Source organism: Gossypium hirsutum, chromosome A05 (assembly GCF_007990345.1).
Source record: "Gossypium hirsutum isolate 1008001.06 chromosome A05, Gossypium_hirsutum_v2.1, whole genome shotgun sequence".
NCBI lineage: Eukaryota > Viridiplantae > Streptophyta > Magnoliopsida > Malvales > Malvaceae > Gossypium > Gossypium hirsutum.
The window spans coordinates 88,982,081-89,008,795 of record NC_053428.1 but is presented as its reverse complement, the minus strand read 5'-3'; the positions used below and the strand labels follow the sequence as shown (position 1 = coordinate 89,008,795).

The 26,715-nt window shown below is 33.4% G+C and overlaps 1 protein-coding gene across 1 annotated transcript in view; it reads left to right on the top strand.

Annotated features, from left to right (window-relative positions):
• LOC107960494 (PTI1-like tyrosine-protein kinase At3g15890) overlaps positions 1 to 24,640 on the top strand; it is a 58,775-nt gene extending 34,135 nt beyond the window's left edge. The window contains exons 4-5 of the mRNA XM_041112014.1: positions 23,268 to 23,524; positions 23,956 to 24,640. Of these exons, the coding sequence (XP_040967948.1) occupies positions 23,268 to 23,524; positions 23,956 to 24,640 (942 nt within the window). The remainder of the gene's footprint in view (positions 1 to 23,267; positions 23,525 to 23,955) is intronic.
• Positions 24,641 to 26,715: the final 2,075 nt, after the last annotated feature.

The window sequence follows — 26,715 nt, the reverse complement described above, 5'->3', positions numbered from 1 at the left end:
ATCCTTAAAGGGGGGAGAGAGTTGTAATATCCCGAATTAGGGCCTAATCGGAATAGTGGTTTCGTGACCATAAATTCGACATAGGAATAATTATTTTATAATTATTTTTAGGTTTATGATATGATTGCATGATTGTGTGAAAATTTCGTGATGAAATTCTATGCCTAAAGTGCTTAAATTGAAAGTAGGGACTAAATCGAATAAGTTGCAAAACTTGCATTCTAGAAGTTTTTAGTATGAAATTGTTTTGGAATATTAATGAGGAGGTCTTAAATAGCAATTTGACCAATTTTAAGTTCATGGACAAAATTAGGACATGGAAGGAATTTTTGGAAAGTTTAGTAGTAAGGGTATTTTGGTCATTTAGTTATTAAAATGAATTAAAAACAAAATTAAAAGCCAATTTTTGTCCATCTTCTTCATTAGGCCAAATTTCAAGGGTTCTCCATAGCTAGGGTTTGTTTCAAGCTTCCAAGCTCCATAGTAAGTGATTCCACGCCCCGTTTTTAATGATTTTTACGATTTTGAGATCCCGGTAACTCGATAAAGCTTATGTTAGCAATAATTTAACCTAGGGTTTATATTTGGAAAAATACCCATAGGTGAAATTTGTGTATTTTGATGTTTTATGATAGAATATGAAGTTTTAAATTATGTTAGACAACTTGTACTACTCGATTTTAAGCAAAAACGAGTAAAAGGGCTTAATCGGTAAAAATACCTAATAGTCACAAGTACATGTTAGAGTGAGAATTTGATGTTTCCATAGAAGAGAAAAGTGATCAGCATGTTGTAAAACATAAGAATAAGGAATAAATTTTAATCCCGAGCCTAGGGGCAAAAATGTAAATATGCAAAAGTTTAGGGGTAAAGTTGTAATTTTGCCAAAATTTGAGTTAAGGATTAATTTGATAATGTGAGTATTAAATAAGCTAAATGTGTTATTTTAGATCAAGAAAGACGTGGAATCGACCTCAATCGAGGAAAAGAAAAGATTGTGGACTAAATTGCAAAATCTTTGTATTTTGGTACCAAGGTAAGTTCATGTGTAAATAATGTATCATAATGGTTATTTTTAAGTTATTGATGTTAATTATATGTTATGCTGAATTTTATTATGAAATGCATGCTTTGTGGTTAATTTCAAATAATATGTAAATTATGTGAACTACTTGTTAAATATAATTGTTACCGAGTATTGATTTCGGCATTCTACGGAAGACGGCAAGGATAAGTGTTCGAGGAAAAATCCCGTTTGAACCTTAGGAATAGATTAGGATACAAGTGACATGTCAATAGGATGATTGAGCAGCCGAACTCGTTGAGTTGAGTCCGAGTTCACTTATGGATGCGAATGTCCGAACTCGTTGAGTTGAGTCCGAGTTCGTGAGATGTAACTAGGCATCCGAACTCGTTGAGTTGAGTCCGAGTTCACTTATGGATGCGAACGCCTGAGCTCGTTGAGTTGAGTCCGAGTTCGCTTATGGGCGGGCTACATGATTGCTTGATTGCATATATGGCACTTATGTGCAAGTTATCCATGTATCCGAATTATATTCCGATGTGTTCAACGGGTAAAGTTCTACTCAATGGAGGAATATTCGAGATGTAAAGAGAAGTATTGGTGAGTGATGTGAAATGGTTATTTTGGACAGGTATGTATTTAACCCTCGGGTTGAGTATTGATACAACCACGATAAGGTAATAAGATGATGAAAAATGATTAAAAATGTGATATGTGTTTTAGTGATACATGCTAATGTTGATTGGTATGACTGTTTGTTATGTTACTTATTATTTGCATATGAACTTACTAAGCATTTATGCTTACTCCCTCCTTCTTACTCATTGTAGTTTTGGACAAGCCAGCTCAGGAGTCGGGATAGGTCGAAGGCTCAGTCACACTATCCGGAAGACTTTTGGTAATGGCTTGTAAATTTAAGTATGGCATGTATAGCAATATACTTTTTTTGTGTAAATGATCTTATGGTATGGTGATGGAATGGTTGAGGAAATGCTTGATAATGATAAATTATGAAAATATTTAGTTTAGATTATATTTGATGTTAAGGAAAATTATTAAGATACTTAGTGCATAAAAACTCATAAAAGGGATGAAATTTGCCATAAACAGAATACTGCAGCAACACTGATGCGAGTTTAAAAATTTACTAAAAATCATAGAAAATGAACTTGGTGATGGAATACATATCAAATTGAATCTTACTATGTCTAGTTTCACATGAAACAAATGAAACGGGTAAAGGAATTATATGTTACAAGATATTTGAATTTTAGTGAAACAGGGTCATAGCAGTTTCTGAATCCCCTGTTCCAACTTTAGAAATTCACCATAAATTGTAAAGATATAATTAGGTAGTGTATTTTATATTCTTAGAATCCTTATTGAGTCTAGTTTCATTAGAAACAAACCTCATAGTCATATGGATATTTTTACAGAGAGAAATGTGGTTCGTAGTAAACAGAAATCAGACCGGTCAAGTCCTGAAACAGGGGTAACTTTAACTAATAAACTATACTAATTTGCCCAACCAAAAATTCTACAAAAACAATTGTTAGATAGGTATATGAGTCTAGATTTAGGGAAAATTTACGGATCTTGATTTCGAGTTTCGTAACTCGAGATATGATTTTTCTTGTGACTGTGATGCAAGTAGCTTAAAAGCTGTGAATGTAGAAATAAATAATCCAAAGTTCTAAATATGTTAAATTAACCTTAGTAACACCTCATACTCGACTCCGGTGACGGTCTCGGGCGTGGGGGCTTTACACCTCATGAGTAGGGTACTAGTGTATTCTTCGAAGCTAGGGCATTCATGATCCATAATAAAACAAATGGCTTGTTTTTTATAAAAAGTGAGTAGGGTAAAGTGAGAACCCATCAAGATAACATAGCATTTAAAAGCCACCAAAACCCCTTTTGTTAGGATATAAGCTCAACTAGGAACTAATGTTATTAGCGTAGAATCGATAATAAAGAAAAGTAAAAGGTGTATGAGAGCCTGCCAGATCAGGCACAATGTGAAAGTTGAGTAAAACGTGGAGTTAAAGAATTTTATTTTCTTCTAAGTTAATACCCTAACTAAGAAGGGGAGATTTCAGCATGATAGTAGCAAAGAAACTCACTAAGTTCATTTGAAATTAAAAATGTTTTGGCCTATGATTGCAGGGCTTATTGGATAAGCAACACGAGAAGGGGCCTAGCTAAAAAGTGTTGGATAAAGAATCAACATTAGTAGGGTGTCATGCACATAGAAAGGTGATAACTCTTAAAAAGAGTTACATTTCATGCCTTTAGACCTAGCTACTTGTTCGTATTTAAGTACATTTTGTTACATTTTAGGAAATTTTAGTTATCATTTTTAATATTTCATTAGGACTTGGACTATGTTGGTGTAACACCCCAATCCCGTATCTGTCGCCGGAATAGATAAAGGGGCATTACCAGTCTTGAAACTCATATCAGAACAGTAAATTTTTTTTTTGAACATTCCTTTAGATAAGTACTAAAGACAGTCAGGGATACAATTTAAACTTCTATAAGTACACATTCAAAAGATGCCATTTTCGCATGGCTTATATACATTAACCAAAATATCCTCTCACTACTAGTCTATTCTATACATGCCATAAGATAATCCAAAACGTAGCAGTACCAAACAGTGGATAGTGATAGTGTGACTAGTTGCTGATGATCCCTGAGCCTGTAGCTTCCAAATGAGATCTATAAAACAGAGGAAACAAAGTACACGGAGTAAGCATTATAATGCTTAGTAAGTTTTAAGCAGTGTCAACAGATAACAATCAAATTATAACATAGTTGTTCGTATTTTTATTTCACTCTTCCTTCGGGCATACCATCCCTTTACCGAATATGCACATCTCATCATATATAATAGGCAGATAAATTCTCACTTGATAGTGACTCTTATGATCATAGGTACATTACATATTTTTTTTTTGACTTTCCACATTGACCAAATGCACAATAATCATAGAACAGTCTTATTGCTTTACTCACATGTGCATCACATAATGACCTTGTGATTTAGTCTAAATCAAACTTAAATATAATCTCAAAATACATACCTGACCAACTTAACGCGTTGAACGTATTTATTACCAATTGTTACTGTGAAGTTATATAATCTTACGCTTTACTTGAATCTTCAGCAAAACCTTTAGTTCGGGGCTTACCTGGACAAAATCTCCACACGTAGTCATCGGGTCTTTAGAGCTCGGATATAGTACGAGCACGAAGCCTACGGACATTAATCAGTGATAATATTCTCGCATAAAGCCTGCGGGGTTTTAACCCGGATATAGTACTGACACAAATGCCCTTCGGGACTTATCACATTTATACACTTTCACATCCATCACGTTGGCCACTCGGCCCTATCACATATATATACTTTCACATTCATCACATCGGCCATTAGGCCTTATCACATATATACACTTTCACATTCATCGCATCGGCTATTAGGCCTTATCACATATATACACTTTCACATTCATCGCATCGGCCATTAGGCCTTATCACATATATACACTTTCACATTCATCACATCGGCTATTAGGCCTTATCACATATATACACTTTCACATTCATCACATCGGCCATTAGGCCTTATCACATATATACACTTTCACATTCATCACATCGGCTATTAGGCCTTATCACATATATACACTTTCACATTCATCACATCGGCCATTAGGCCTTATCACATATATATACACTTTCACATTCATCACATTGGCCATTCGGCCTTATCACATATATACACTTTCACATTCATCACATCGGCCATTAGGTCTTATCACATATATACACTTTCACATTTATTCAAATATACTTCACATACCACATATACTATCATGTACAGACTTGGTCTTGGCCGAATCTACATCCATCACTTTCCAATGAATAATTCAATTTTATGCCATACTATCATTTCATATTCGAATACTCATAAACTTACAATATCACGATTTAGAATTCAAGTATGGGTTTAATCAATAGCTTATGAGCAACTAAAACAAGTTTTATCCATGTTTACAACAAAATCACATATTCACTACGAGCTATTTTCCTGAGCAATGGTCACTAAATTATTTATAACCGGAGCTAAAAGACTCAAAATCACTTGCCGTTAATTTTCCCTGAATATAGACTCGTATATCTTTCATCCATAAATTTTTCAGAATTTTAGGTTTGGCCAATCAATACCAGATTTTTCTTAAAGTTTCCCCTGTTTCACTGTTTGACTAATCTGACCAGTCTTCACTACGAATCAAAATTCTCATTGTACAGAATTCAAAGTATGTTCTATTTGATTTCATTTGAAACTAGACTCATTAAGGAGTCTAAGCATATAAATTTTATCTTGTAACCATTTTTGTACAAATTATAGTGATTTTCTTAAAACAGAACAGGGGATTACGGAGTCATTCTGACACCGTCTCACACAACTTTAAATATCTCTTTATAGGAAATTCCTTTGCTTACACGGTCTCTTTTATAAGAAACTAGACTAATTAAGCTTTGATTGTATATTTTATTCAGCCTATAATTCCACACCAAACATTTATAGTGATTTTCTAAAATCACGTTACTGCGGCTGTCCTGAGCAAATTATTACAATTTGCTCTTAAATTTCCAAGTCCAAACACTTAGGAACTTACCATTTGAGTTTAAGACATATCATGGCCACATCATATCTTATTAAATCAACTCATTATATCCTATTATAGTTGAATTTACTCAACATTTAGTCACTTAAAACTTACCTCGGATGTGGTCGAACGATTTCGGCGGCTATTCGATCACTTTTTCCCTTCCCTTATCCAACTTTGGTCCTTTAAGCTCTTGAGCTAATTCAAACAAATTTAACTTATTAAAGTCTCATTATGCTAGCTTATGGCCGAATATGACAAGGAGTTTGACAGGTCATATGGCCACCTATAGCTCAAACACAAAATGGTCATACGCATTTTTAATCACATTGAGCAATTTAATACAATTAATCTAACATTTCCTCATGTGCACCTTTATGACCGAATACATGCAACACCAAGCTATCTATTCATTCATGTATGCATCTTATTTAAGCATGTATATCCACAATTGAATTCATCATATAAATATCTATGATTTCACTCAAATAATCTCATTACAACACATGGTGCTCCAACCATTATTTAAATTCAAAGCTCGGCTAGTACATAATACCATGATTTTGTCCTAATTTGGAGAGCCAATAATTTAAGTATTACAGCAGCATATTAATTAGCTAAGTACCATAAATTTGTCCTAATTTGGACAGCCAATAATTTACAGCATTACAGCAGCAAATTAATTAGTAATAAACTATCTTAAGTTCAATTTTAACTCCCTCATGCAGCAACCAGACAGCATTCAAGTTAACTTCCAACATTCGGTCAAAGCATTTAAATAAAAGAATATGCATGCTAAATTTCCAGCATTTGGACAACATTTCAACTTGAAATTTTCCAGCCTTTCGCCTTCAATATTTCGAATATTCAAAAGCAAAAAAGAAGAGTACAACTAATCAATTAAAATTTTGAACATAATTCAAGGTATATGTTCAACTAAATATTCATGTTAACTCATAATCAATAAGATATTAAGTAGAAAATAAAAACATTATTAGCATGCATGCTATCTACATACAACAACCATTCGACTTCCATCTATTATCAACCCTCAATACACAAAACATCGAAACCAACATCAAAGAAATATAAACATCCATGACCAAATGTCATCTTCATCCATTTACAAAAATTTTGCCATGAGCTGACTTCTATACTTGGTGACCACTCCAAATATACAAGGATTTTCAATGAAAGAGCATTAAACATACCTTAATCTATACATTCACCATAGCCGAATGCCCTAGCTTCATTTCCATTTTCTTTTCTTTATGGTTTTCGGCAAAAATGCAAGAAAGGATGGATGTAACTTTGTTTTTATCACCATCTTCTATTATATTTCATTTTAATAAGCCAATTACTAAATTAATCTTTGTAATTTAATATCAAAACCTTTTAAATGGTGGTCCATTACCGTCCACTTACCTATGTAGTGGCCAAATATCATTTAATAATTATATTTCTTCTTTCTTTCTCAACATTTGGCAAGCACAAGGCAAGGATGTATGGCTTCCCCTTTTTTTATTTTAAAGTTTAAACCATTAACTATTATAATATAATATATAATGCATATATGGCTATTCAACCATCATCATGGCCGGCCACTTACATAAAAATGGGGAATTTGAAATGCAAATCCCCATATTTTAAGCCATGCAATATTTGACCACTACACTTCAACCTACCACAATTTTAATATTTTTCACATAAGTCCTTTTTAACTAAATTCACATAAAAATAATCAAATTAATGCATGAAACTTTCACACATGCATTTACTCACATTATAAACACGGAATATATCTTTTAATTTCTTATAGGACTCGGTTTCGTGGTCCCGAAACCACTTTCCGACTAGGGTCAGTTTAGGGCTGTCACAGTTGGAATTAGTGCATTTAGTCGCTTGTGGTGGAGTTTTGTGTGTGTTGGTATGCCAAGAATAGGTTTTAGAATGAGGAAATACAAGAGTGAAGTTTTGTTAGGGTAAAAGTCCAAAAAGTTTGCCAGCACGGATGCCGTGGCAATGCTGGGAATAGTCATTGAAGAATGATGTCTTGACATCCATTTGCCAGATCTCGTAATTGAGAGTCGCCGTAATGGATTACAGTATGCGGATTGACTTGAGCATGGAAACCAGAGAAAAGATTTCATTGTAATTAATACCTTCATTCTAAGTATAATTTTTTACAACATGTTTGGCCTTATAGGTTTCCACTTTTCCATCATAATTTCTTTTCATCTTGTAGATCAATTTACACTCTATGGGTTTTATCCCTTCCGATAAGTCTACAAGTTCCCACACTGAGCTGGAATCCATAGAATCGAGAGGAATGGTTACCTTTTTTTGAAATTGTCTTGCAATCATTCCATACATTCTTCCACTGAATTTTCTCTTGAAATTTTTTTATGGTTTTAACCTACTAATTGTTTTACATCTTGTGCATTTGCTTATGAATGGATTAATAGATTTACAAGGTAAGAAAAAGATGAACTTAGTAAAATTGATTCATAAGAAAGCGAGAATGCACATATAAGAGAAGAATAAGTCAAATGCCACTAAATTTGATTGAGGTTGCATGAAGATCACCTCTAAACTTAGAGTTTGGATTTGGATTCACTTGTGTCTAGGACAATTTCCTTTTGAAAAGAATAGCAAGTTGAAACCAAGAAGGATAGTCCATTCTAAGTCATTGAGAAAATTAATGACAAAACTTACAAGATTGACTTGCCCAATGAGTATAGTGTTAATGCATCATATAATCCTTATGACTTAACTCCTTTCGGTGTTTTAGATTCGAGGATGAATCCTTTTGAGGGAGGCGAATGATGCATGCACAAAAGGCACAAATGACTCAAAGGATTGGCCAAGTTTTCTACAATGACCAGTCATAAGGTCGAGACCGAAACAACTCAACTCACAATTGAACATCTATATACAAGACCTTGTTTTCAAAAAGTTTCAAGACACTCAACTCAAGGAATTATTTTATTGGAAGACCATCATCCAAGTAGAGTATGGTTGATGAATTAGATTGTGTATTTTATTATTTCAACAAGGAGATGTTTCAAATATAATTTTTTAATTAATTAAAATATATAAGTAAGTTAGTTTATTGTCGGAAAGTTGCGTCAAGTAGGAACCACAATTGATGCATTGTAAAAAGAGACTTGCTTCAGTAATTTAAATTTGCTAGCTTTTAAGGGTAATTTAGTAATTTTGGTGTTTGTTGTCGTGCAAGAAATGTTGGAGAATTTTGTAACAAATTTGACTGACATGTTTAGTAAAAGACATTACACGTGGCCACAACTTGAACTCTAAGCAAATATATTTATTTTATTAATTTTTAATCATAGGATTAATAAATAATGACTTGATAGTCAAGTAAGTGGTTGATATTATTTAATAAAAATCTTTGCACAATCCATGTACTTATTTGATAATTAGTTTGACTAAGTTAAAAGAGGTTTAATATAGTTGACTAGGTCCCAATAGGTTTATTAACTATTAGGGTTCATGTAGGACTTAGAAATTCTTATAAATACAAAGGTATGTAAGACTACCTTGGAATGTAATTTGCTTAATTTTTATTAATAAAACACTCTAAGGGAGATTTTATTAAAAAACTAGTTTATTGTTTTTTTTTTACTGAAATTTTTATTTAATTCTTCAAGATTGTGGAGAAGGTTCACAAAGAATTCAACTTGTGTAGGTTTCAATTGCAAGGGTTGCTTAAAGGCGAATATAGTTCTTTGCTGGTGCAAGTTCACCACATGAAACTAGATTATCAATGCAACTATCTACAATCAACACTATTCATCTTTCTTTTTCTTTTCATCAATCCATCTATCAACCTTATTTCTTTTCTTTAGTTCTTTAATTCTAGAGTTTATTAGTTAAGTTATCATCCATTTTGTTTAATTTTCTATGTTTTTTGAAGGTCTTCAAAATTCCCTTTGTCACAAGTTAACTTCATGCCCAAGAAAGCCTTGTTGCTTGCTTTGTTTTCAAGTACCTTTTTACCTTCTTCTTAACTTTCTTATTTGATTCTTAAGTCCTAAATTTTCAATTTATCTATCATCTAATTCTTACTAAAAATTTTCATATTTGAATCCAAGAACTTTGTTCTAGAAGATACTTTTGCAAGAAGTGACTCGGGTTGCAAGCAAGAGTCATAAACTTTGAGTTGACTTTTTGGGCTCTTAAAATTCAATCTCATGATTTTGCATCAAGCTAAGTTTCCAATTTCTCATTTAAGTTTCTAGTTTCCATCATCACCCCTTTAAAACGATGAATGTATTCTCTACAAGGCTCACCTCTATTATGTATAATAGAATATAGGTTTATTGGGTTTTTAATAATCACGTTATTAGCCAAGAAATGGCCCATCAACTACAGCTCAACTACTTAAAGGTGTGTATTGAACTCGACGATAAAGATTGATACTAAGTTCTAACATAGTTTATCAGAGTAATCGAGGATACTCTACATAAGTGCGTTAGTGACACTATGTCATCCATATATTTATTATTAAAATAAATTAAAATAGATTATACTTTCTATTGTTTTCTATTTATAGGATCTGAAGGTGGGTGGCATACATTTGACTTTGAGGCCAAAACGTTATTTGAGAAGAGTATACACTCTACATCATCCATCTTCGTGCGTTGTAAGTTTTGCAATTGTTTTTAATGGCTTTCACTTGGTTTTCAAAAGGTGTGGGAAGTGTTGGTGGAAAGGTTTGAAGATTATTGATGAGAGGCTTTTGTTAGTAGCTAAGATGGGAAGAGATTGATTCTTCATTACTCTAGGTGTTTGGTGTTGCGAGTTATCTAGAGTTGATCAAAATTCTTTCAGAAGTTGCGTAATTTGTAAGGTTAACTTAGGGTTTTGTTCATGTTGTTGCTCCAATTATTCTCATATTATTCTCTTTTGTTCTTAGAGCTCAGATATTTGTTGAAAATTAGAGTTTGGATTAGGTGTGATCTAATCATTTAGCATTTGGTATGGCCATAGTCTTTGTGTTGAAGGAAAAATTCTTTGGGAAGTTGTCCAAACATTTTCGTTGCAAACATTACTTCTTAGATCATAAAGGTTTAATGGATATTAAGGTAAATTGGAGGTCAAAGGGTAATTGGTGGTAGTCGGAAGATTCTTTGATTCAAAGGTTGGTAGTTGGGGAAAGTTTCACTAAGATTTTCTATAAGAAACTAGAAGGTATCTAATCTCATATTTGATTCGCACTAACCACACCAACTATCGATGTGGTTTGAAAAAATGAGAAGATAGATAGAGAAAAACGATGGAACCTAATTTTTAATAGGTGGTTCACACATGCCAAAAGTTTGATAGATTTCTTAGAGTTCTACCTTTCTCCTAGTAAGTAGAAGCCTATATATAAATACTCCTAGCTAGGTCTCTCCCTTTCGGCATCCATAAGCTGAGTCATGTAGTCTTTTTAACACATGTATTGGTGTGTATCCCTTGAGCCACGTAACACCTCATCAAGCCTTCATAGTCTATGTGGCGACAAGTTGATGAGCCTTGCAAGTGGTAGATGAGGCACATCAAGGCTTCTATCATCAGTGAGGTAATGGCCCCTAGCGAGGTGGACACCTAACATGGTCATTAGTAGAGAAAGGTGAGGCATATAACACACTTACAAAAATTTTAAATAAAAAAATCCCAATTATTTGAAGAAATTATTTTATTACAATTGGTAAACTGTTGAATTTTACTCTTACATGATATTTAGTTAGGGATTGTTAGAATTGAGTGATCTGAATCCTTATTAACATAAAATACAGTGATAAAAAATAAAAGTAAAATCTATATAGAACTGCAATTCTTTTATTTTATTTTACAATAAGGTTTTTTAACCTTATTACACTTTATCTATTTGATATTGATTAGAATAAGGTGTTTCAACCTTACTACACTCCTATTAGAATATGGTTGTACAAGCCTATAAATAGATATAGCCTACTCCTCTTGTAATCATTCGAATTCGACATAGTGAATTATCTTTGTAACACCCCACACCCATGCCCTACGTCGGGACAGAATACGAGGATTAGTAAACTTAAACACATTCATTCAAACATTTATGAGTCACCAAGACTTGATTAAAGTCAAAACTTCTTATCAGGGGCCTATAAAGCCCAAAGCATCTCTTGGAAATCTTTCGAGCCCAATTCGGGTCCGTTAATCAACACTAGGAAAATGACCTTTGAAACAAGGCACATGCCCGTGTGGATGGGCAACACGTCCGTGTGGAACTTGAACATGGTCGTGCTGATGGCTCATGTGGCACACACGGCCTAAGCACCTAGGGACACGCCCGTGTGAATTAAATTCTAAATTCGAGCCTACGGAGGTTTTCACATAGCCATGACACGCTCGTGTCCTAGCCCGTGTCTAAAAACCTTGACATTCTATTTTTGATGTTAGATCTAATTAGGGGCACACGGACAAGGCACACGCCCATGTGCTAGGCCATGCCCTTCATATGGCTAAGACACACGGCCGTGTCTCTACCCATTTGTTTACTACCATGCATACTGACTTGTAAAATTTATATGCAGGGGACACACAGCTGGACAACACGCCCATGGGATTGGCCGTGTGTCACACACGGCCTAAACACACATCTGTGCGGATAATATAAGGCTATTTACCAGGCCTTATGCCACCCTGAAACAAAATTTAATACTAATCAACATATCAAGGTCTAATTTAATATGAGTTCTCAACCAACAATTATAGCTAAGGCCTATATACATTTCACAAATTTAACCATGTCAAAAATTTCACATTCGCAAAAGACTATCTTACATTCAATAATGACTTACAATATTAGCCATTTTCATGGCCTTATATAAAATGAGTCAAACGCTAAAAAAAGCCAACACCTTTGGCCCCAAAAAAATGTGACACAAAAATAAAATCAAATATTCCTATCCATGCCATAATCAAAATGATAAAACTAGTTACACCAAGTGCTTCAAGGATAGTGTGACTGGCTTCTCTGATGTAGGCGACGATCCTCGAACTACTTTGGCGGCACTAAAAGGATATGGAAAGGAAAAAGGGTAAGCATAGGAGCTTAGAAAGTGCATATATGTAAATAAGTGTAATTAGAAACACATTCGTCAAACAATGGCTTATCATACTTAAATGATATATCATTTTAACCTCACTGTCTTACGTACACTTGCTACATCTCATCACATACTAAGGTCTTTATTCGAGAGTTTAGTATACATACCTGTAGTTACCCATGAAATAACTGTAATAGCCCAAAATTGTGTTTAGTTAGAACAGAGGTTTCGGGACCACAAAATCCAAGATAGAAATAATTATTTTATGATTATTTTGAGGTCTATGATATGATTGCATGATTGAGTGAAAATTTCGTGAAGAAATTCTATGCATAAAGTGCTCAATTTGAAGTTAGGGACTAAATTGAATAAGTTGCAAAACTTACATTCTAGAAGTTTCTAGTATGAAATTTCTTTGAAATATTAATTAGGATGTCTTAAATAGAAATTTTACCAATTTCTAAGTGATGGAAAAAAATTGGACATAGATGGAATTTTTGAAAGTTTAGTAAGGGCATTTTGGTTATTTGGTAATTAAAAGAAATAAAAAGGGAAAATAAAGCCAAAATTGACTCATCTTTCTCATGGAGGCCGAAATTAGCATGGGGGAAGCCATGGCTAGGGTTTTCAAGCTTTCCAAGCTCAATAGTTAGTCCGTTATAACCCCGTTTTTCAAGTTCTTTACATTTTTGGAATCCCGGTAAATTGATTAAACTTATTCTAGCAATAATTTAAGCTAGGGCTCATATTTGGAAAAATACCCATAGGTGAAATGTGTTTATTTTGTTGTTTTATAATAGAATATGAGGTTTTAAATTATGTTAGACAACTTGTGCTACTCGGTTTTGAGAGAAAACGAGTAAAAGGGCTTAATCGGTAAAAATACCTAATAGTCATAAGTATATATTAGAGTGAGAATTTGATGTTGCCATAGAAGAGGAAAGTGATCAGCATGTCATAAAACATAAGAATAAGGGATGAAGTTTAATTCCCGAGCCTAGGGGCAAAAGTATAAATATGCAAAAGTTTAGGGGCAAAATTGTAATTTTTCCAAAGTTTGAGTTAAGGACTGTTTTGAATAGTACATTAATTAAATAAGTAACATATGATGTTTTAGATCCCGGAAAACGAGATTTGAACCTAGAATGAGAGAAAAATCGAAAATTGGGAAAGTTGGTAAAATGGCCGTTTTAGTATCGAGGTAAGTTCATATGTATAATAAGCATTAATTTATGAATGTTTCAATGTAAAATTGATATATTCATTATGATTTCCGAGGTGTTGAAAGTATGTAAGTTGGTATGATAATAATACAGCAATAATGCTGTAATTTATATTTGAAAGTTAAATTTAGTGAATTAATTGAATTATATTAAATTAAATGATTATGGTGCCAAGTTTATGAATTGATTTAAAAATATGTCTATGGTACATGAAGTGCATTGAATTATCATACATAAATGTGATTTCTATGATTATGGATATTATGGGAAATTGTAAGTTCATATGATTTTTAATAAGGCAATGTGTAATTTAATGTTATTGCCTTGATATTAAATGAGATGTAAGTTTATATGTAAGTAATACATCAATATTACTTTTATTATGATATTTTATAATAATATTGGAAATATGTTTGTGGATAATTACTTGATTGGTGAAATTGTTAGGAAAGAGAGAGAAATCCCGGTTGAACCTTTGGAACGATTGGATGATACAGATAGTATGTAGCTAGGTCACATGTATGGTGCTGAGTGCACATCATGTGTACAAGAGAGCTACAAGACATTATGATGTAGCTAGGTCGCATGGGTGATACTATGTGTACACCATGTAGACAAGAGAGCTACGGGATATACGTAGCTAGGTCACATGCGTGGTTCCAAGTGAAGGACACCATGTAGACAAGAGAGCTACGAGATAAATTGGCTAGGTCGCATGGGTGGTACTGAGTGTTCACCATGTGTACAAGAGACCCGAACTATATGATGGGTGGAGCTATGTGCTGAAACCACCAAGTATCGAGGATTGATCCGAAGTGTTCAACAGGAGACTCTCTATGTATTGCTTTGTGAGTTTTGTGATGAATAAGTGCAGGAACTTGATTATGTGAATGATGTCTTCATTAAGTGACTAGGATGTGGTGAGGTTATAAACAAGTAAGTTATACATGAGGATGATTTTATGGTGACCTTGTGATGTATGAAATATGGTGAAAATGATTTGTGATATGTATGTTAAAATGAGGTTAATACAAAGAAAGTGTGAAAGAGTGAATTAGCAATAAAACTGTTTTGGACAGTAGCAGTGACGTGATTTTGAAACATCACCAAAAATAGTATAAATTGAATAAGAGACTTAATAAGATATCAAATTAAATCTTAATGAGTCTATTTTCATATAAAAGAAACAGATCAAGAAAAGGAGTTCTATATTTTTAGATATTTATGTTGTTGTGAGACTGGTTTAGAATGATTACGTGATCCCCTGTTCTGACTTTGGAAAATCACAAAAATTTGGATAAAAATAATTAGAGGCTTAAACTTATATTTTTAAAATACTAAATGAGTATATTTTCAAGATAAATTAACAAGAACATTATCCGAGTTCTGTAATGTGAGATAATTAATTTTTAGTGAAGAAAGGTCAGAACTGTTAGAAAGTGAAACAGGGGAAATTTTAATGAATAAACTGTACTAATTGGATAAACCAAAAATTATGAAAATTTTATGGTGGAAAGATATGTGAGTCTAGTTTTAGGAGAAATTTATGGATCTTAATTTGGAGCTCTGTAGCTCGAATTATAAATAAGTAAGTGACTATGACTCGTGTGGATAGTTTGATGTGAGCATTTATTAGTAAATTGTGAAATCGTACTTACAAGAATGCTATATAAATTAAGGATGTGGAATGGAGAGGAGGAGGAGGAAAATAAATATATGTGGAATACATGGAAACTATGGTATATGAAATATTGATATAATGAAATAAATGATATGTGTTTATAAGAAAACAGAAAGAGAATGATATGTATCATGACATGTATATATATATATGACTAGTCTCAATGTAATGCTTGTTGGGTATGGAGTTGAATTGAAATGTTTTAGGCAAACATGTTATTTTGTGTATCTGAATTGTGGTATTTTATAAATATATGATCTAGTTTTAAATATGAATGCTTGATGGTTAAGCTGAAGATATTTTGTAAGATGATAATCTTGGTATAAATGTATAAGTGGTAGTATAATAAACAAGGTAAAATGAGTATGAGAGACACATGTATGATGACATACAAATGCTATGTTTGTTGTTTAATTGAGAATATTTAATCATTAAAGGAATACCATGTTATATGCTTTTGATTTTGTATAAGTGTGTAAGAGATTAAGGTTGACCAAAGCTTGGAAAATAGCCTAGGTATTTTCCACACAGGCAGAGACACGGCCATGTGTCTCAGCCGTGTATGGAACACAACTTTGGGACACGGGCGTGTGGATCCTTAAAGCATGAAATTTCCAAGATTTTCGTAAGTTCTCGATTTAGTCCCGAACCCTTTCTAAAGTATGTTTTAGGCTTCGTAGACTCAAATAAGGGACTATGTATAAGTGAATGAACGTTTTGAAATATGAATGAAATTTTATGGCCCGTATTTTAGTTTAATGTTTGTATGTTTGTCCTGTAACGCCTTGTACCTTATCCCGACCTTAGGTACGGGTAAGGGGTGTTACAATAACTCAAGTTCATTCTCTCTATTGACATACCGCATTGGAAGTATCGCCAATCCATTCATCGAGTTACCCCTTTGAACACTTGGAAATACCAATGAATACACGGATAGTTTACTCTCCTACCTCGTACTTTGTAATACTTGCATATTTGAGCTACTCACGGGCCTTTTCACCAAGTCAATACCCGAACCCCATAGCTCATCACGTAATGCCCGCTCATTGAGCTACCCATGGATCTACACACAAAGTCAGTACCCGGACCCACATTACATATTTCACTTGTCTCATGAACTCAGACTCAAGTCATAAGTTTAGACCACTCAATTTCTCATTACTTACCTTTTTTAACCTATTCTATTTCCTAGGTTCGACGAGATCTTGTATCTAACCTGATGTTGTCGCACTTGTTCATAATGTAGGTTACTCTTATATCACATTATTTATACTTTCATGGTATCAAGTAGATTATGATACATGGTAAAAATAAAACATTTAAAAGTAAGCTTCAATAACATATTATTTACATATGTACTTACCTTGGTACAAAATGATAGGAACGAGCCTAATCCTCGTAAATTTTGTTCTTCCCTCAATCAAGACCCGAATCACGTTTCTCTTGATTTAAAATGTAAAAAATTAGCTTTTTTAATACACAAATCATTCAATTCAACTAAGACTCATTCTTTGGTAAAATGATCGTTTTGCTCTTAAACTTTGCAAAAATTATGATTTTACCCCTAGGCTCAAAATTTGATTTTTATCAAATTTTCTTATTAGACAAGCCTAACCGACCATTTATTTCTCTAATTACAACCTCAAAGTCTCAATATTTCACAATATTACAATCTACTTTACAAACTTTACAAAATGGTCCTATTAGGGTTTTCATGAGAAGTCCTTTCACACAAGTTGTTCGCTCAACAACCAAGACTCATTTTCTTCCATAAAAACTCAGCAAACATACAAATCCTTTCATGGTAAGTCCCTATACTATCAATCATTTCACAAAATAGCCCCCTTAGTAGCTAGATTAAGCTTTAGGGGTCCCAAAAGTACAAAAATTATCAAGAATAACCCTCAAATTGACTTACTTGCAAGAGGCTAGCTTGGCTGGAATTTTAAGGCTTCAAAACCCTTATTTTTGCTGGGAATTTCGATGAAGAAGAAGAGGTGAAATGGGTGATATCATCTTTTGTTGATTTTATTTCTTTTTAGTCAAACAAGTCACCAAAATTTTTACCTAACATTGACTAGCCTAATTCTTTGTCCCTATGGCTGGCCATGTTGCATTTTAAGGGTCTATTTTCCCTTTAAATTCTTTAAATTTTGGCTCTCTAGCTATTTGGTATGTCTATCAAGTGAAATTGAACTTTTACCCTTTATGCGATTTAGTCCTTTTTTCGCAATTAAGCTCTCAAATGCTAAAATTTATTCACCAAAATTTTTATGCACCTTTATGATCATGTCGTCACATAGAAAATAATATTAAAATAATTTATCCAGCTTCAGAATAGTGATTTTGAAACCATTGTTCCGACTAGGCCCAAAATTGGGCTGTTACAATCTTCTCCTCTACCTGTGGTTTTTTTCCCGAAAGGGTTTCCACGTAAAAATCCGTGTGTTCTTTATTTTTATTTCTCTTTTCTTTAAGATACATTGTCATTATCGACATTTTATTTTTCATAAATTGGTATTAGAGCTTCCTAGTTGTTCACCTCGATCACAGTAATGGCGTCTTTGAAGCATGAAATTCTGCTGTTGAATCACAACACCAGAATTACGTTGTGGCAAATAAAGATTTAGGTAGTTCTTGCATAGATGGACTTAGATGATGCCCTACTAGGGATAGACAAGATGCTTTTGATAATGACGGAGGAAAAGAATAGGAGTAAAGATCCAAAGGCATTAACACAGTTTCATCTGCATTTGTTTAACGAGATTTTGCAGGATGTGATGAAGGAGAAAACTGTTGTTGCATTATAGAAGAGGCCGGGACAAATATGTATGTCGAAAACTCTAAGTAAGCTACATATGAAGCAGCGTCTTTATGCTCATCATTTTTAGTAAGGTGCATCTGTGCATGAACACTTAACAGTGTTTAAAAAAATTCTCTCAAACTTAGAGGCCATGAAGGTTCAATATGATAAGAATGATTTAGGGTTGATTCTACTTTGTTCGTTGCCCCGGTCTTATTCAACCTTTAGATACATGATTTTATATAGCAGCAAGTCTCTCACATTTGATGAGGTTTATGATTCTTTGACCTCGTATGATAAGATGGAGCATCTTCTAGTTAAACCCGAGGGTCTCATTGTTCATGGGAGACAAGATCAAAATGCTGATAATGATTGTGGAAGGACACAAGAACAAAATCCTCAGGGTAAATCTAAGGGTAGATTAAAGTCTTCAAACATAGGTAAAACTTGTAAATTATACAAGAAGAAATGGCACATTAAATTTGAGTGTTATAAGCAAAAAAATCTGGTGAAGCTAATGTCGTAGAAGACTATAGCGATGGTGAATTTCTAGTCGCTTCTATCAATAATTCTAAAGTGAGCAAGGAGTGGATCCTTGATTCGGGTTGCACCTTCCACATGAGTCCTAATTGAGATTGGTTTACAACTTATGAAATAGTGTCTAAAGGTGTTGTTTTGATGGGAAATAATGCTTTGTGTAAAATCGTAAGTGTTGGAACGGTTAAAGTTAAGATGTTTGACGGAGTTGTAAGAACACTTAGTGACGTGCAACATGTTCCAAAATTGAAGAAAATTTTGATTTCGTTGAGTACTTTTCATTCAAAAAGGTACAAATACACAACTAAAATTAGGGTTTTGAAAATTCTCAAAGGTTCCTTCGTTTTGATGAAAGGGCAGAAAAAGACTGCCAAGTTATATATTTTACATGGTTCTATAATTATTGGTGATACAGTTGTCACTTCCTCTTCCTTATTAGATAACGATGTTACTAGACTTTGGCATATGATCCTAGGGCATATGAGTGAGAATGGCATGATAAAATTGAGCAAAATAGGACTTCTTGATAGGAAAGGAATTTGCAAACTGAAGTTTTGTGAGCATTGTATTTTTTGGGAAGAAAAAGAGAGTTCAATTCACCAGAGGAATTCATAACACAAAGGGAATGTTTAAGTATATTCATTCTGATCTTTGGGAGCGATTTAGAGTTCCTTCGAGAGGTGGAGCTAAATATATGCTAATACTTATTGATGATTTTTCCAGAAAAGTATGACCATTTTTCCTAAAGTAGAAAAGTAATGTGTTTTCTACATTCAAGTCTTGAAAAACTATGATTGAAAAACAAATGAGAAAACAAATAAAATACCTTTGCACAGACAATGGCTTAGAGTTCTATTCTGATAAGTTTAATGAACTATGCAAGTCAGAAGGGATCGTGAGACACTTGACAGTTCGTTATAATCCACAACAAAACGACATTGCAGAATGAATGAACAAAATGATCATAAAGAATGTTTGATGTATGTTATCAAATGCAACTTACCAAAGTCATTTTCGACCGAAACAGCCTTTACTGCACACATTTTTATCAACCAATCTCCATTCGTTGCCGTTGAGAGAGACTCCACAAGAGGTATGGTCTGGTAATCTTGTTGATTATTCTAATTTAAAGATCTTTGGTTGTCCTGCGTATACTCATGTTGATAATGGAAATTGGAACTGGGATCCATTAAATGTGTTTTTCATGGTTATAAAGTTGGTGTAAAAAGGTATAATTTATGGTGTCCTGAAAATAGAAAAGTTGTGATTAGCAAAGATGTTGTTTTTGATGAAACTATTATGCTACCTAAATTATCTCTTGAAGAATCTTCTCATAAAGTTAAGTAGAGCATCAAATTAATCGAGAATCTGCAACAGAGTCGACTCCTCAAGTCAGTACAGAAATTCAGAATAGAATTGCTTCTTCACCATAATACTTTATCGCCAAAAATAGAACTAGAAATGTGACTGAAGATATAGATACAAACCAAGATTCATCTAATTATTCTGAGGCGGTTAGCTTTGAAGACTCAGAAAAGTGGATGTTTTCTATGCAAGAGGAGATGGAATCACTCCACAAAAACAAAACACGAGATCTTGTAAAACTTATTAAAGGCAAAAAGGTTGTTCATTATAAATGGGTGTTTAAAAAGAAAGAAGGGACCTGAGGAGTTGAAGAACCCAGATATAAAGCAAGGCTTGTTGCAAAGGGTTACAGTCAAATTCTAAGAGTGGGATTCATAGATGTGTTCTCCCTAGTTGTGAAGCATAGTTCGATTCAAGCTTTGCTTGGTATTATGGTCATGCATGATTTGGAGCTTGAGCAATTAGATATAAAAACTGTACTTTTGCATGGAGAACTTGAGGAGGATATTTACATGCAACAACTAGAGATTTTTATAGTCTTAGAAAAAGAGGAATATATTTGCTTGCTAAAAAAGTCCCTTTACAGTTTGAAACAGTCACCAAGAAAGTGGTACAAAAGGTTTGATTCCTTTATGACTTCTCATGATTTCAAAGGAAGTAGCTTTGACAGTTGTGTTAACTTTAAGAAAAATGGTGATGGTTCTTTTATGTATCTACTCCTCTATGTTGATGATATGTTGATAGCAACGAAAGATAAATGAGAGATAAGAAAGGTCAAAGCCCAGCTTAGTAAAGAATTTGAGATGAAATATTTGGGACCAGCAAAGAAAATACTTGGTATGGAGATTCTCAAAGATAGAAAAACAAGTAAATTGTATCTAAATCAGAAGAGGTACATTTAGAAAGTTCTTTGCACGATAAATATACAAAGTGCTAAGCCTGTTAGTACTCCTTTAGCATCCCATTTCAGACTTTCATCGGCTTTGTCTCCACAATCAGTGTAACACCCTTAACCCATAGTCGTCGCTGAAACAGGGTTACGTAGTATTACCAAAGTTTACAGAACAATAACAGATAATTCATGTCATTTACTGTTCATATCCGAAACTAATCATATCGTCCCTTGAATAAACCCTCAAGGCTCAATTTAAGCACTAGAAACAAGTAAGGACTAAATTAAAATCTCAGAGAATTTTTCACAAAATTTCAAAATTTTTCTTATATATAAGGGTCACATGCCCGTGTGAGTAGCCGTGTGGCTCACATGGCCAAGTGACATGCCCATGTCTCAGGCCCTGTAGGCATTCAATGGGAGGTACACCGCCATGTCCCAGCCCGTGTCCATACCTGTGTAACTCTCTGACTTGAGTCACACAGCCAGCCACACGTCCAAGTGCTAGGCCATGTGGTCAATTTAATTTTCAAAAATTAGGTGCAGGATTCATAAGGCCAAGACACACACTCGTGTTTTAGGCCATGTGTCACACATGGCTGAGACACACGCCCTTGTCTCTGCCCGTGTGCCCCATTCTAAGCATTCTGATTCTCAATTTTAATATGCAGGGGACACATGGCCAAACCACATGCCCTTGTGCCAGGCTGTGTGTCACACACGGTCAAGACACACGCCCATGTGGAAAAAATAAAATCATTTCTTAGCTTTATTTCTCACCCAGAATCTACCAACAACCTACACTAATACTTGAAAACATATACCAACCAATTCAAGCATTATAATCAAGCCAACACTAACATCTAATATGATATATGTTCACATGCATTCATGTTTATAATCTTACCTTTTATAGACATACTTGTTTAACATAACTCAATCAAACCATACTAAACACATATGTAATTACCATGATGTAACCTTATAAATATACCAAATCAAACCATAACTAGCCATTCCAATGGCTGGATTACAAACAACCATTTACAAACCAACAATTGGCCATGTTAACCTATACATGCCATTATACCAAAATAAGTTTACTAATTATACCAAAACGAACTGGTGGATAGTGTGATGATACTCTGAACTATCTTTAACCTTTGCAAGCTTTTGAGCACTATAAAACAGAGAAAAAAAACCTAGTAAGCATTTAATGCTTAGTAAGTTCGTATAACAAGAATTAAACTTATCAATGACTTTCATTAAAATAAGCATTCAATAATATGCTTTCCAACAATTTGGCAATTTGCCTAATCACATATACTCAATTAAGCAAGTTAGTCACATAATTCACATGTACATCAAATAAACATGGATGAGCTCATCATGCTATAAACTTTGAAGTATATCAGAAGCATTCAAGACATAATTCTTTCAATCTCAAAATTTTCTCATGTTAGGAGTTTTATCCGTTGAATCATTGAAATTTAAATGGATGCTCAGGTAGTATGCGTGAGGTGTACAAATCAACGATTCGTCAATTCATGTTCAGGGGTACCCGATAGGGCATATAACCAGGAAGCACATTCTCAAGCCACATATCAGGATGCTCAAATAAGCCATGTAATAGGACGCTTATCCGGGCTAAATAGGAAACTCATAAGAGTTTTAATCAGGAATCTCATAGAGCTTAACGGGTAACACAGAAGAGTTTTTATCAGGTAATACCAAATAGCCATTTAACAGGGAGTTCAAGTGAGCCATGTCAGGAAGCTCATAAGAGCCTATATCAGGACGCTCATGTAGAGCTACGTTTGTATCCGCATTAAATGCTGGATCACAACCAGTGATGGTCTTTAGGTTATCTATGGATGTATTTGATCCTGGGATTATTTATTTTTGTTAATTTTATAATTTCTACCAGCAAGCCTAAAGGTCTCGGTTCTTGTAATGTGTGGTACAGATAGCTGTCAAGAAATTAAAATCCATGACTTCAAAAGCTGAAATGGAGTTTGCAGTGGAAGTTGAAGTTCTTGGAAGGGTTAGGCACAAGAATCTGTTGGGTCTGAGGGGTTACTGTGTTGGAACTGACCAAAGGCTCATAGTTTATGATTATATGCCAAATCTTAGCTTGCTGTCTCATCTGCACGGCCAATTTCCAGGTGAGGTTCAATTAGATTGGAAAAAAAGAATGAAGATCGCAATTGGTTCTGCAGAAGGCATATCGTAAGTTTTGCTTTTGTTAAGTATATAACGCATTTACTTAGTCAAAGCATAAAAATTTTCATGTTTATATATATATATATATTTTGTTTCTTTATCATCTACCAACAAACTTGATACCTTCGATCTGATGTATAAGGACTCTAACTAAAGCCTGTGAAGCTTAGACTCGCGTATTGTTAAGCTGATTGGCTTAAATTAGAGTCAGTATGAAGTTGGATTGCTCTTTACCACTATATAAAGAATTAAACACTCATCTTTTCATATTCAGTCATTTTCTTTCTGATTTTTGACTCAATATTGAATTCAGTATTTAGTAGAATAAAGAAAATAATGCGCGTTGCAGAGTTTCAATTTGTTGACAAAGTAACGGGAGGAAATTTTAACTCTAAAACGTTTTTTGACTTCAAATGTTATGATGCTATATATATATATTACTTGCACCATGAGGTGACACCACACATCATTCACAGAGACATCAAGGCAAGCAATGTCCTACTGGATTCAGACTTTGAACCGCTGGTTGCGGATTTTGGATTTGCAAAGCTAAACCCAGAAGGCGTAAGCCACATGACAACCCGTGTTAAGGGTACTTTAGGATACCTTGCGCCGGAATACGCCATGTGGGGAAAGGTTTCCAATGGTTGCGATGTTTACAGTTTTGGTATTCTTTTGCTTGAGCTTCTCACTGGAAGAAAGCCTATAGAGAAGTTGCCTGGTGGTGTAAAGAGGACTATAACTGAGTGGGCTGAGCCACTTGTAGCTAGAGGGCAGTTTAAAGACCTTGCTGATCCGAAGCTTCGAGGAAATTTTGATGAAAACCAATTAAAACAAGCAATTAGTGTTGCTTGTCTATGCGTGCAAAGTGAACCTGAGAAGCGGCCAAACATGAAAGAAGTGGTTTATAAGCTTAAAGGGTACGGCAGCGAAGGCAAGGTTCTTCAGGCGAGAATGGACAGCGTTAAGTATAAGGAAGGATTACTAGCACTTGATCAAACAAGTGACGAGGATGATGGTGATCCTGAGCAAAGCTATGGCGTGTTTGGTCCCATGGAGGTGCAAGAAATGCAGGATCCCTACAATCAACACGGAGACACTGCCAAACATGTTTGAGAATAAGTTTAATTGCTACATGAAAAAGACTTGGTATACCTTTATTACAATATTTTTGTAGCGTATTTTGTTACAACAAGGAATAGAACATGGTAGAAATGCTAAATTATCAAGGAAAAGGGATTAAAATATCATGATTGTTAATGTAATTTTGATTTAACAAATTTACTTTTACGAAATTTAATTTAGAGAATGAATTTAGTAAACAATTTAACTCACATAACTATTAATTTAAGTTGAATTTATCTTTCACTTTAGAAAAACATTTGGTACACATAATATATAAATAAAACATAAAAAATAAAGTATCAAAAGTCAACACTCTAAGGGCCAGTTCTTCATTACTTTTGAAAAGTGCTTTTGAAAAGTGCTGTGGAAAAGGCTTTTGAGAAGTACTTTTGAGAAGTGCTTTAGAAAAATTTAAGTGTTTGATATTGCTGTCAAAAAGTACTTTTGAAAAGTAAAATGTCCATTTTAGACATTATATTATAAAGTAACAAATATGTATTTAAATAATGTTCAAATTAGTTAATATTATGATATTTTAGTAAAAATATAAAAAAATAATTTATTATAACTTATTGTTAATATTTTAATATATAATATTAATTTTAAATATTTCTAAGTAATTAATATTAATTATTTATTAAATTTAATTAGAATATATAAACTATATTTAAATATTTAAATATAATAATTAAATATTTGTAATTAGATATTGACAAAATTATATTATTTTAAAAAATATTTTTTTTATTTTTAATTAATGCTTTTAACACATTTGTAAAAATCATATTAAATAACCAAAAAAGAGAACACAAAATAATAGCATCAAACACATTTTAAGTCAAAAAGTAAGGTTAAAAAGGTAAAATAACAGTCAAAAGTGCTTTTTGGCTGAAAAAGCTAAAATTTACTGCTTTTTCATCTCTAAAAAAGCTCATCCCAAAAGTTAAAAAAGTTGCCCCAATGATATGTGTTCTTCATTGCTTTTAAGAGAAAAGTACTTTTTTTAGAAAAAGTTCATCCCAAAAGCAATGGAGAACACATCCTAAAACAAGCACACTTAATGTGCAATTATAAGAACCTATAAATAGGCTTCAATAACTTATCTCATCTCAATAATGCGATAGACGTCTTCAAATTTAAAATAAAATATCCCACTAATCTTTTTTCTTTTTAATTTCAAAATGCTTTTCTATTTCCATAAAATCTAATAAACTGTATGTCTTTTTAAAAATAAAATAAAATGCAAGTCAATTTTGAACTCTTACAATCTCTTCATAATTGTCACTCAGGATAAGAATTAAACCTCCTTAGATCTAGTTACATTTGTACATAAAAAGTCTCACATTTACTATATGCCTAATTAAATCATTAATTGAATATATTAATCATATGCATGTCAAAATTATCAACACTTAAAAATATTTTGACTATATGTTGATTTAGCAAAGAACTAATAGAAGCATAGAAAATTATGATTGAAAGGGATGATTTAATTCATTAACAAGACAACCTTTATATACAAGTTTCAAGTAACAACCTCAATCAAAATTTAAATTCCTACTCCTACTAACAAACTAACAAATCTCCCTAAGACTTAGTCTTGTTAAAAAAAACTGTGCAGCCCTTGAGACACTAACATCTCCTCCTAACTCAAGTGCTGCAGACACCAAGTTTATTCTTAAGCAACTCAAATCGACTAACATGAAAAATTTAGTAAAAATATCTCTCGTCTAATTCTCTGATTTGCAATAAACCAGTTTCTTCAATATTCACATTCTATGAATTCCTTCTCGACTAGTGTAGCTTCAAGAGTTGCTTCCAATTGTTTCCTAGCATGCAATTTCATCTAAATCAAAATTCCATAATTTAAAATCATCACAAGCTGCTCTAGAAAAGTCATGAGAGTGGCTAGAGCATTTTTCCAAGGTCTCATGTTGTCACTATACTTGCAATTAATACCATTTATGGTTTGATTAACAAATCTTCTTGCAGCTAGTAATTCCCTTCTCAATTTTTGCATTTTGCACTGAAAGCTTGATCACCTCACCAACTAAATTCTTAAACTC